The sequence below is a fragment of the Martes martes genome (assembly GCF_963455335.1).
Source record: "Martes martes genome assembly, chromosome: 11".
Lineage (NCBI taxonomy): Eukaryota > Metazoa > Chordata > Mammalia > Carnivora > Mustelidae > Martes > Martes martes.
Window position 1 is genome coordinate 40019837 of NC_137899.1, and position 13039 is coordinate 40032875.

At 38.1% G+C, this 13039-nt stretch overlaps 1 protein-coding gene across 2 annotated transcripts in view; it reads left to right on the top strand.

Annotated features, from left to right (window-relative positions):
- CASD1 (CAS1 domain containing 1) overlaps nucleotides 1–13039 on the top strand; it is a 56286-nt gene that overhangs the window by 13911 nt on the left and 29336 nt on the right. For both annotated transcript variants that reach the window (XM_080817969.1, XM_080817968.1), the window contains exons 4-5: nucleotides 9187–9231; nucleotides 10197–10259. In XM_080817969.1, coding sequence (XP_080674095.1) covers nucleotides 9187–9231; nucleotides 10197–10259 — 108 coding nt within the window. The remainder of the gene's footprint in view (nucleotides 1–9186; nucleotides 9232–10196; nucleotides 10260–13039) is intronic.

Consider the following 13039-nt stretch of genomic DNA (forward strand, 5'->3'; position numbering starts at 1 on the left):
ACAAAACCATATGGTACGTAAGAATAAGCCTAGCAAATGTGGAAGGTCTGTATGTAGAATTATCATAAAACTCTATGCTAACATAATTTAAAATGATAAATGGGAGATATGTACTATATTCTGGAATGGGAAGAGTCAGTATTGTAGAGATGCCAGTTATTCCTAAATTGATCTATAGACCTAATGTAATTTGAATAAAATTCTGATAGGATATGTTATGGAACTTTACCAGTTGATTCTAAATTTTGTGTGGAAGGGCAGTGGACCAAGAATAACCACAACAGGTCTGAAGAAAAAGGCAGAAAAGACTTATTTTCCAATATCAAGATTTATTTTAACTCTGTCGTAATTAAGGCAGTGTGGTATTGGTAGAGCTAAACAAAGAAACCAATGGAATGTGATCTAGAGCTTTAAAATAAACATGTGTGGGGCACCTGGGTGGTTCAGTCAGTTAAGTGTCTGGCTCTTGATTTCAGTTCAGGTCGTGATCTCAGGGTCCTGAGACTGAGCCCTGCATTGAGCTCTATGCTCAGGAGGAGTCTGCTTGAGATTTCTCTCCCTCCCCCAATTAAATAAATAAGTCTTTAAAAAACATAAAATAAACACATGAGTATAAAAAGACTTAATAAATAACAGAGATACCATTAAAGATCCCTGGAGAAAAGAAGTCTATCCAGTTAATGATGCTGAGGCAATTAGTTATGTAGATGGAAAAAGGTGAAATTGGAACCCCTACCTCACATCGTCAAGTAAAATAATTGCTAGATGAATATAGACTTAAATATGGAAGCTAAAATTTTTAAACCTTTAGCAAAAAAAAAAAAAATGCAGGGAATATCTTCATTACTTCGAGTAGGGAAAAGTTTCTTACATAAGAAACGAAAAGTGCTAACCATAAAATAAAAGATGGACAAATTTACATACCTTACGATTAAGAGAATCTATTCATCAAAAGATACCTTACAGGGGTGCCTGGGTGGCTCAGTGGGTTAAAGCCTCTGTCTTCAGCTCAGGTCATGAGCCCAGGGTCCTGGGATCGAGCCCTGCATCGGGCTCTCTGCTTCCCCATCTCTCTCTCTGCCTGCCTCTCTGCCTACTTGTGATTTGTCTGTCAAATAAATAAATAAAATCTTAAAAAAAAAAAAAAAAGATACCTTACAGAAGAAAAAGCAAGCTACGAACTAGAAGATATTTATAACGTACATCCAAGAGATATAAGGATTCAGAAATTTAAAAAAAAAAAAAAAAAGACAATCCAGTAGAAAACAAAAGAAGAAAAGCACGACCAGGCATTTCAAAGAAGAGGAAACATAAATCCTAGTGTAAATCTCAAAGGTGTTTAAACATTTGTAATTTGGGAATTTCAAATGAAGACTATAGTGAGATACCATTGTATACCTACTTTAGTGACAGAAATTAAATTTTACAGTGGCAAAAAAAAGTCTGACAAGATTTATTAAAGATTCTGTATCTCAAACTGTTGGTGAGAGTATAAATTGTTGCAAACACTTCAGAAAATAACGTCCATTATCATGTGAGGGTGTACATTTGTATAGCCTGTGAACCTATAGAAGTATTATTAGGGAAATTCTTATTATTCATTTATTAAGAAACATATATAAGAAGGTAACTATCAATGCTGTTTATAATCCAGATTTGGTGCATTATAGCAACTGGCCTAGACTCTACAAAAATAATAAACATAATATTTGATATATATAAATATAATAAATTGATGTACAAAGGTTTTATTTTTTTTTTATTAACATGTAATATATTATTCGTTTTGGGTACAGGACTCTGATTCATCAGTCTTACACAATTCATAGCACTCACCATAGCACATACCCTCCCCAATGTCCATCACCCAGCCTCCCTCTCCCTCCCACCACCCTCCACTCCAGCCACCCTCAGTTAGTTTCCTGAGATTAAGTCTCTTATGGTTTGTCTCCCTCTCTGGTTTCATTTTGTTTCTTTTTTTTCCTCTCTTCCCCTGTGATCCTATGCCTTGTTTCTCAAACTCCACAGATCAGTGAGATCATATGATAATTATCTTTCTCTGATTGACTTATTTTGCTTAACATAATACCCTCTAATTCCATCCATATCATTGCAAACAGCAAGATTTCATTTTTTATGGCTGCATAATATTCCATTATATTTTTATCTTTATCCATTCATCTGTCAATGGACATCTAAGCTGTTTCCATAGTTTGGCTATTGTGGACGTTGCTGCTATAAATATTGGGGTTCACGTGCCCCCTTGGATCACTACATTTGTATCCTTGGGGTAAATACCCAATAGTGTAATTGCTGGGTCATAGGATAGCTCTATTTTTGACTTTTTGAGGAACCTCCATATGGTTTTCCAGGGTAGCTGCACCAGCTTGCATTCCCACCAAGAGTGTAGGAATGTTCCCCTTTTCCGCATCTTTGCCAACATCTGTTGTTTCCTGACTTGTTAATTTTAGCCATTCTAACTGGTATGAGGCGGTATCTCATTGTGGTTTTGATTTGTATTTCCCTGATGCCGAGTAATGTTGAACACTTTTTCATGTGTCTGCTGACCTGTAGGATGTCTTCTTTGGAGAAATGTCTGTTCATGTCTTTGCCCATTTCTTGACTGGATTATCTGTTCTTTGGGTGTTGAGTTTGAGAAGTTCTTTATAGATTTTGGATACTAGCCCCTTATCTGATAATGTCATTTGCAAATATCTTCTCCCATTCAGTCAGTTATCTTCTGGTTTTGTTGACTGTTTCCTTTGCTGTGCAAAAGCTTTTGATCTTGATGAAGTCCCAGTAGTTCATTTTTGCCCTTGTTTCCCTTGCCTTTGTTGATGTTTCTAGGAAGAATTTGCTGTGGCTGAGGTCAAAGACGTTGCTGCCTGGGTTCTCCTTAAGGATTTTAATGGATTTTGGTCTCACATTTAGGTCTTTCATCTATTTTGAGTCTGTTTTTGTGTGTGGTGTCAGGAAATGGTCCAGTTTCATTCTTCTGCATGTGGCTGTCCAATTTTCCCAACACCATTTGTTGAAAAGACAGTTGTTGTTTTTTTTCCATTGGACATTTTTTCCTGCTTTGTTGAAGATTAGTTGGCCATAGAGTTGAGGGTCCATTTCTGGGCTTTCTATTCCATTGATCTATGTGTCTGTTTTTCTGCTGGTACCATACTGTCTTGATGATTACAGCTTTGTAATAGAGCTTGAAGTACAGAATTGTGATGCCATCAACTTTGCTTTTCTTTTTCAATATTCATCTGGCTATGCGGGATCTTTTCTGGTTCCATACACATTTTAGGATTATTTGTTCCATTTCTGTGAAGAAGTTGATGGTATTTTGATAGGGATTGCATTGAATGTGTAGATTGCTCTAGGTAGCATAGACATTTTCACAATATTTGTTCTTCCAGTCTATGGACATGGAATGCTTTTCCATTGCTTTGTGTCTTCCTCAAGTTCTTTCATGAATATTCTATAGTTTTCTGAGTACAGATACTTTGCCTCTTTGGTTAGATTTATTCCTAGGTATCTTATGGTTTTGGGTGCAGTTGTAAATGGGACTGACTTCTTAATTTCTCTTTCTTCTGTCTCTCTGTCGGTGTATAGAAATGCAGCTGATTTCTGTGCACTGATTTTATATCCTGACACCTTACTGAGTTCCTGTATGAGTTCTAGCAGTTTGGGGATGGAGTCTTTTGGGTTTTCCACATAAAGTATCATATCATCTGCAAAGAGTGAGAGTTTGCTTTCTTCTTTGCCAGTTTAGATGCCTTTTATTTCTTTTTGTTGTCTGATTGCTGAGGCTAGGACTTGTAGTACTATGTTGAAGAGCAGTTGTGATTGTGGACAGCCCTGCCATGTTCCTGACCTTAGGAGAAAAGCTCTCAGTTTTTCTCCATTGAGAAGGATATTCATTGTGCGCTTTTCATAGATGGCTTTTATGATATTGAGGTATGTACCCTTAATCCCTACACTGTGAAGAGTTTTAACCAAGAAAGGATACTATACTTTGTCAAATGTTTTTTCTGCATCTATTGAGAGGATCAAATGGTTCTTGTCCTTTCTTTTATTAATGTAGTGTATCACACTGATTTGCAGGTGTTGAACCACCTTATATCCCAGGAATAAATCCCACTTGGTCTTGGTGAATAATCCATTTAATATACTGTTGGATCCCATTGGCTAGTATCTTGGTGAGAATTTTTGCATCCATGTTCATCCGGGATATTGGTGTGTAATTCTTCTTGGTGGGAGTCTTTGTCTGGTCTTGGGATCAAGGTAATGCTGGCCTCATAAAATGAGTTTGGAAGTTTTACTTCCATTTCTATTTTTTTGAACAATTGCAGAAGAATAAGTATTAATTCTTCTTAAATGTTTGGTGGAATTCCCCTGGGAAGCCACCTGGCCCTGGGCTCTTGTTTGTTGGGAGATTTTTGATTACTGCTTTAATTTCCTTACTGGTTATGAGTCTGTTCAGGTATTTCTTCCTGGTTCAGTTTTGGGAGTTTATACATCTCTAGGAATGCATCTGTTTCTTCCAGATTGTCTAATTTGTTGGCGAAGAGTTGCTCATAATACGTTCTTATATATTGGTTGTATGTCTTGAGTGTTGGTTGTGATCTCTCCTCTTTTAGTCATGATTTTATTTATTTAAGTCCTTTCTCTTTTTGATAAATGTGGCCAGGGGTTTATCAATCTTATTAATTCTTTCAAAGAACCAGCTCCTAGTTTCGTTGATCTGTTCTACTCTTTTGGTTTCTCTTTCACTGATTTTTGCTGTAATCTTTTTTATTTCCCTTCTCCTGCTGGGTTTAGGCTTTATATGCTGTTCTTTCTCCAGCTCCTTTAGGTGTAGTATTAGGTTGTTATTTGAGACCTTCCTTGTTTTTTGAGAAAGGCTGGTAATGCTACATACTTTCCTCTTAGGATTGCCTTTGCTGCATCACAAAGATTTTGAACAGTTGTTTTCATTTTCATTTGTTTCCATGAATTTTTAAAAATCTTTTTTAATTTCCTGGTTGACCCATTCATTCTTAAGTAGGACGCTCTTTAGCCTCCATGTATTTGAGTTCTTTCCAACTTTCCCCTTGTGATTGAATTCAAGTTTCAAAGAATTGTGGTCTGAAAATATGCAGGGAATGATCCCAGTCTTTTGGTACCAGTTGAAATCTCATGTGTGACCCAGGATGTGATCTACTCTGGAGAATGTTCCATATGCACTAGGGAAGAATGTGTGTTCTGTTTCTTTGGGATGGAATATTCTGAATATATCTTTGAAGTCCATCTGGTCCTGTGTGTCATTAAAAGCCCTTATTTCTTTGTTGATCTTTTGCTTAAATGATCTGTCCATTTCAGTAAGGGCAGTGTTAAAGTCCCCTGCCATTATTGTATTATTGTCGATGTGTTTCTTTGATTTTGTTATTAATTGGCTTATATAATTGGCTGCTCCATGTTAGGGGCCTAAATATTTACAATTGTTAGATCTTCTTGTTGGATAGACCCTTTAATTATTATATAGTATCCTTCCTCATCTCTTATTATAGTCTTTGATTTAAAATCTAATTTGTGTGATATAAGCATTGCCACCCCAGCTTTCTTTTGATGTCCATTAACATGGTAAATTGTTTTCTTCCCCCTCACTTTCAATCTGGAGGTGTCTTTGGGTCTAAAATGAGTCTCTTGTAGACAGCATATCGATGGGTCTTGTGTTTTTATGCAATTTGATACCCTGTGTCTTCTGATTAGGGTATTTAGCCCATTTACATTCAGGGTAACTACTGAAAGATATGAGTTTAGTGCCATTGTATTCCCTATAAGGTGACTGTGTGTGTGTACTGTATATTGTCTCTGTTCCTTTCTGGTCTACGTTATGTTTAGGCTCTCTCTTTGCTTAGAGGACCCCTTTCAGCAATTTTTGTAGAGCTGGTTTGGTGATTACAAATTATTTTAGATTCTGTTTGTCCTAGAAGCTTTTTATCTCTCCTTCTATTTTCAGTGACTGCCTAGCTGGGTAGTAATATTGCATTGCACTTGCTAGGGGCCAGGCTAAGCAATCTGCTCAGGTTTGCTCTTGGTAGCTTTTGTTCCTTGAAGGCTTTCCACACAATGTTGGAGCATGAGAATGAAGATAGCAGCCTCCCAATCTCTAGCCCTGGAGGAAATGAGAACTTGGGGCCCCACTCCTTAATGCAACCTTAGAGAAAAGCAGTCAGTCACTCCTATCTCCCTGGTCTCTGGCTGCTGTCTGTGCTCACCCAGCCTGGGACCAAGTGTTTCTATCTCTGGTGCAGAGCCCCATTTGGAATCTCCAAACCCAGCAGATTCCTGCAGCACACTCCCGTGCCACTCCTCCCAGATGAGGAAGGAGGGGGTCTTCCTGGATCTGCCACTTGTGGGGTCCCTGCTTGACGAGTAGTGTCCTGACTGAGCCACAGATCACAGTTTATGGCAACTCCAAGCTGAGAGCCCACTCCTCGGCTCCGTCTCTGCTGCCAGCTTCCTGTCTCTGATCCGTGGGAGCTCTGCCACACTTAGGCACCCCGGTCTTTCTGTGACACTGAGGACCTGAGACCATACTTTCCCCACAAGGTTTCCATCCTCAGCTTAGCCACTAGAGTGACATCCCTCACTGGAGCAGACTTCTAAAAGTTCTACTTTTGTGCTCCACTGCTCTATCACTTGCTGGGAGCCAGCTGACTGGAGACTCCCTTCCCTGCAGTCTATCCATATATCACCTCATATCCACTTCTCCACATGTCCTACCTTCCAGAAAGTGGTTGCTTTTCTGTTCATAGAATTGCTGCTATTCTTTTCTTCGATCTCCTGTTGAGTTTGTAGGTGTTCAGAATACTTTGATAACTATCTAGTTGAAAATTGGGACCAGATGAAATTTAGGTCTCCTACTCCTCTACCATCTTGCTTGCCCTCCACTCAATGTAGGAAGGTTTTAAAAGGCCAGGAGTTGCTCTATATTATAAAAGATTAAAGAGACATGATAACTAAACACCTTATCTTAATTGAATTCTAGATTAAAATATAAGAGTTGGAGAGAGGACATTATTGTGAAATTAGGGAAATTTGAATGTGGACCATATATTAATATTTTATCAATGTCAAGTTTCTTAGGTGGGATTATAGTATTGTGGTTATATAAGAGAATATGTTCTTAGGAAATGCATGCTTTATGTATTTAAAGGTGAAATGCTGGGGCGCCTGGGTGGCTCAGTGGGTTAAAGCCTCTGCCTTCGGCTCAGGTCACGATCCCAGAGTCCTGGGATCGGGCTCTCTGCTCAGCAGGGAGCCTGCTTCCCTTCCTCTCTCTCTTTCTCTGCCTGCCTCTCTGTCTACTTGTGATCTCTGTCTGTCAAATAAATAAAAATTAAAATTAAAAAAAAAACTTTAAAGGTGAAATGCTATGTCTGTAGTTTACTCTCATATGGTTCAGTAAGAGAGAAGCAATGTATATGTCTGTGCAGAGAAAGACAAAAAACCTAGTATAGAAAATGTAAACAGTTGATAAAGTGTGATTGGGGTGCTCATTATAATTTTGTCACTTTTGCTCTCAGTTTGACATTTTCAAGTTTGACATTTTTCAGAATTTAAAGTTGGAGAGCAAGCCAGTTACATGAAACAATATAACATGTAAGGATGTATATCCATGTGACAAAACAATATGATAAAAGAGAAAGCAAAATATAAATAAAATTCAAAGTGGTGGTTCCCTTGGGTGAAACAAGGAATTAAAAGGAGAGGTTCATGTAGATCACTCTGTATTGGTAATGCTCTGATTTGTGCCATGGACTCATGAGTGCTTATTGATGTTTTCTGTGCTTTGTGATTACATATGTGACATATTCTTTTGTATATATCAAATGTTCCATTAAAATGGTAAAGGAAAAAAGAGAGAGATTGAGTTGAATTAACTGAGCTATGCAAAAGGAGGAAAAAGAAAGTTCATGACATATTAGTTCTCTGAAGAAAAACCTCAACAAGGTCGGAATGGGATAGTAGGAGGAAAACACACGTGTGATTTTGTCTGACCCAGTATTTCCAAGATATATGGGACCAAGGAAGCTCTTTCCTAGAACATATCTTAAAGTACCATTGGTCCCAAGGGTCCTTTTGGGAAATGATTCTTGAATTTTAAATGTTAGCCAACAGATAAAAGCAAACTTTAGTTCACAGAGATATAAATATAAATTCTATTTGTCTGCTTAAATTAATGAAGACATTTCAACCTTAGTTTTAGGAAGAGAATTAGCTTCTTTACTTTATCACCTCCACCCCACCCCACCCTGGATTTTTAACTCTGAAAGGATTTCTATTCTTTATATGGAACAGCTTGGTTACAAGAGGGTGTCTCCAAACCTTATTTTTTTTCTTCAATTGGACCACTTATGTCCAGTCTTCAACTGGAAACCCAAAATAACCTAGAGTCCTAGATGTGTACTTCTGTTCAGACAGAGCTGGTACTAGTACACTGGTGAGAACAGACTGGTTGTTGCTGTAGCAACAAACCACTCTACAGTCTTAACAAATGCTTTTCTCACTTAGTGCTGCATGTGGTAGGTGGGCTGGCAAGAGGCTTTGCTCTATATGCTCAATCAGGGATGCCTGCTTGTTGGAATTTGTACTTCTAGTTTTACCATTTGGAACATTCTGCCTCTGCAGTCTCAGCATTAAGTTAAGCCAGAGACTAGAGAATTGCCCTGGGAAGTGGAAAGTGACCCACATCACATCTAAGCACATAACATTGGCCAGAACTAGTCATGTGGCTCTTTCTAACGGGGGTCGGGGACTGGGATGGGGGTCAGGGACTGAGATGGGACTCAGGAAATGCAGAGAAGCAAACCATCCCTGCCATAGATAATAATACTAGGACTAAACTGGAATGTGGCATCCTTGGCAGAAAGGTAATTTATGTAGGCATGTTTACATATTTGTTTGCTTATTCGTAATTGAGGTTTTATCTTTGGATTATATCTTAAGTGTTAAAAATCACATAGAAGCAATGTGGTATCACTTATTTTTTGGTATTCTATGCAGATCTTTTTCCCTTCAGGTTGAATGTAGTTAATTGAGATGTGGTGCATAAATTAACAAAAGCAGCTAAAGGGAGAATTATTGACGTAAAACTAATTTATACATGAATATTTATTTCTCTGTTCTGTGTTTTTTTAATGGCAGCATGGAAACATTCCTTTTGAAGACAAGATTGCAGCAGTTAAAGTGGTAAGTTCATGTAATAGTAAGCTAAATGTTGTGTGGAAACTATTCATTGGTTAATTTATTTGTAGATCAGCTAATGCTTTGTGTATACTAAATTTATTTCAATGTATTTAAAGTAGATAAGAATAGCTAAAATGATTGAATAAATGTTTGGATGCACTGTTTTGTATAATAAAATGGAAAATTTGGTCTCTCAGATTTTTTTTTTAATCCAGAAAAAAAATCTGTATGTTAATTTGAAACCAGTAGGTGTTCAGGATTAATACCAGTAAAAGAATATATGTGAATTTTCTGAATTCCTAGTTGCAGTGACTTCTCCTAGGTACTGAGAATGCAGTGGGGATCAAGACAAAGATGTCCTGGACCTAATTTTGCAAGTCATTGTAGTACTCTACATGCATTAAATGTGATAAAAAGGAAAAAGTGGGGCATTAGGAATGTACAAAACAAGGAATTAAAAAGTTTCTTCCTTGAGAAAGAGATGTTTTAACTGAAGCTTCAAGGATCCGTAGGAGCAAATCAGGCTCAGCGGAAGAGTTTTATGAGCATCGTGGACAGAACAATATGTGCAAAGTCCTGGAGAAAAAGAAGCACAAAGAGCATCGTAGGAGCTGAGGGGGAGAGTGGCAGGAGAACAGGCAGAATGTCTTGGTAGAGGCCAGATCCTGCACCTCCTTAGCAGATTTAAGGACTTTGGAATTTATTCTGAGGGCCATTGAAAGTCCTTGAATATTTAAGCAAGAATGTGGCAAGATCAGATTTTGAAAAGATTACTACAGAGAGTAATTCAGAGGAAAGCAGAAGTGGATACAAGAAATATCATGAGACCACTGGGAAACTGAGGGGAGTGAAGGTGTTGTGGACCTGTGGTGGTGTATATCAGGTACCCTGTAAGACCCGTGCGTGTTTATTTTGAATAGAGGATATAAGTTTCTTTAACTTTTTCTTTTTTCATGTTTCTTTTTTAGGATTTTCTGTGGCACCCAGAAGTTAATGGTTCTATGAAACAGTGTATCAAAGTGTGGACTGAGGTATGTATTTGAAAATACAGGCCTTTCTGGTTTTAAGCAACCAAATTTTAAAAGCTCATGAACACGCATTATTTTGTTCCCCCTTACTCACCTGTCCCACTCTTTTGTACTTTATGCCGACTTTTTTTTTTTTTTTAAGATTTTATTTCTATATTAGAGAGAGAGACAGAGCACAAGCAGAGGGAGCAGCAGGCAGTGGGAGAAGCAGGCTCCCCACTGAGCAAGGAGCCTGATGTGGGACTAGACTCCAGGACCCTGGGATCATGACCTGAGCTGAAGGCAGATGCTTAACCAGCTGAGCCACCCAGGCGTCCCTATGCTGATTTCTTAGTAGCAACTGAATTGTGCTGGATTGATCCTGTCACTTTACTGAGAGGAGGGAGTTTTGATCCAAGACCTCTGCTGCCACCACTCTCACCCTACAGCCATTATGCTTATGCCACACTTTCCAGACAGAATCTTCTGTTACTGCTGTAGTTCATTCAAACCCAGGGTCTCTTCCCAGCATAACATACATTCTTTTGAGTGTTTTCCCACTTTCTTCTTGACTCATGCCCAGGTTCTTTAGGCACCTATTTTTTGTTAAACAGCCTGTTTTCTTCCCTTTTATCATTACACTTGTGACCCAGAAGTTGAGCCTGGTGTATTTTGGCTCATAATATTCAGAGATAAATTAGATATAAGAACAAACATGCTATTAACCTCGAAAACCCCTAAGTCCTCATGAGTCCACTCTTGAATCTCCATAGTTGTCTCCATGTAGCTCTGGGGCTGTCCTCTAATTAAATCTGTATTCTTTCCCATGTATGTTTGCATTCGGGATGGATAAAGCAATATTCAATTTTGTTGACCTTGTTTTGCTTAATTACTTCTGCTGCAATGGTATTTTTCTTTGCTTCTTTTCACATTACATGTTTAGTACGGCAGCCACTTCATACATTGAATAAGCTTTTGTAGTCAACATTTCTAACTTTGTGTCTTTGACAAAATGTGTTTAAGTTTTCAAAAGCAAAACATGCAAACAAATTCTAGAATTCAACTTTCTGGTAAATTGCAGCCTCACATAATTGTATTTTGTTTTTGTTGATACTTTTATTGCAAAAGTATAGAATAATGTTACGTGTATATTTCAAATGATTTAAACATGTTTTATATTTATACTGGACCTAAAGTGTAGCCATTAATGTAGTAGAAATTCACAGTTAAATAAACATCAGCGTAGTATAATGTATAAGTCCTGCAAAATAACAGAAGACCTTTGTAATTTACTAACGTAGAGATACATTGTGTATCCAGTATTTCAGTTCTTATAATTTGCTAAAACTAGATTTTTGGAACATTAGCTTCTCTTGTAAAACTCCAAGTGACTGTTGGGGGAAAGGAAAGATTCACCTTATTTAGGGAGATGGCAGTGTCTTTACCCAAGATTGATTAGTTGATTGATTTCATTTATTTAAAGAGTATGTATGCATGCATGTATTAATGTATTTATTTTGCAGTTTTCATAGTAAGCTGCTAGATCCTAAGGATACAGTGATCCATATTTTTATGATTTATGTAGTATTGGTAGCTTTATACTGGATATTAGGAGTGTGGCTAGAAATTAGCCTCTGTCTCCACCCTCAAAGAATTTGCAGTATCTAGTAGATAGTCACTTTGTGATGAATAACAATAAGGTAATATGAAGAGTAACTACAGAATTGAGCACAAAGGACCATGAAAGCACCATGGATAGGGGCACTGAGTACGGGGGTTGATTAGATATAGGTGATGGTTTAAGAAAGCTTTACAGAGAAGATAATATTTCCAGAAGAACTGTGGGGCCAGAAAGCTACACTTACTAACTAAAATAGCGTTATTGAAGCCTACAGGCATAAAAGCAAAGTTGAATTTAGACAACTTTACTATGATTCAACAGATATTTATTAATCACCAGCCATTATCTAGGTACTGGGCTAAAAACTGCTGATACCTTGGTTAACATAATAGAGTTCCTTTCCTCAAAGAGCTTCCAGATGAGTGGCAGATAGAGTTAATTAAGAACATGATGTGACAAGTACCAGAATAGGGGAAAAATAGGGTGCAGGACAATTACATAAAATAGGCACTAACTGTAAGTTTTCAAAACTAGTATTCAGATAAAGTGATCTTCAGGGTGAGGGTCCAGGGTCGCCTGGGTGATTCAGTCCGTTAAGCGTCTGCCTTCGGTTCAGGTCGTAATCACAGGGTCCTGGGATTGTGCCCCACATCAGGCTCCCTGCTTAGGAGGGAACTTGCTTCTCCCTCTCACTATGCCTGCCACTCCACTTGCTTATGCTCTCTCTCTCTCTCTCTCTCATAAATAAATAAAATTTTTAAAAAGGCGGGGGGTGAGGGTAAGGGCCTGGTGTGATAAAGGAGGGTTGTTTTATGCATAGGAAATAGTATATCCAAAGATACTGAAGATAGAATGTAGCCTATTCAGGGAATCTTTTTTTTTTTTTTTTAATTTTATTATTTATTTGAGAGAGAGAGAAAGCACAAGCAGGAGAAAGAGGGAGAAGCAGGCTCCCCAGTAAGCAGGGAGCCTGGCACATGGCTCGATCCCAGGACTCTGGGATCATGACCTGAGCCAAGGCAGGGGCCCAACTGACTGAGCCACCCAGGTGCCCCACCCATTCAGGGAACCTTACCAGCAATTTTAATCTGGCTGGAGCTTAAATTCAAAGTGCTCCTTTAATTATGTTTGGTTTTGGCTGTTAATTTCATGTGCCTCGAGAGTTGATAAGGTAAGCAGATAT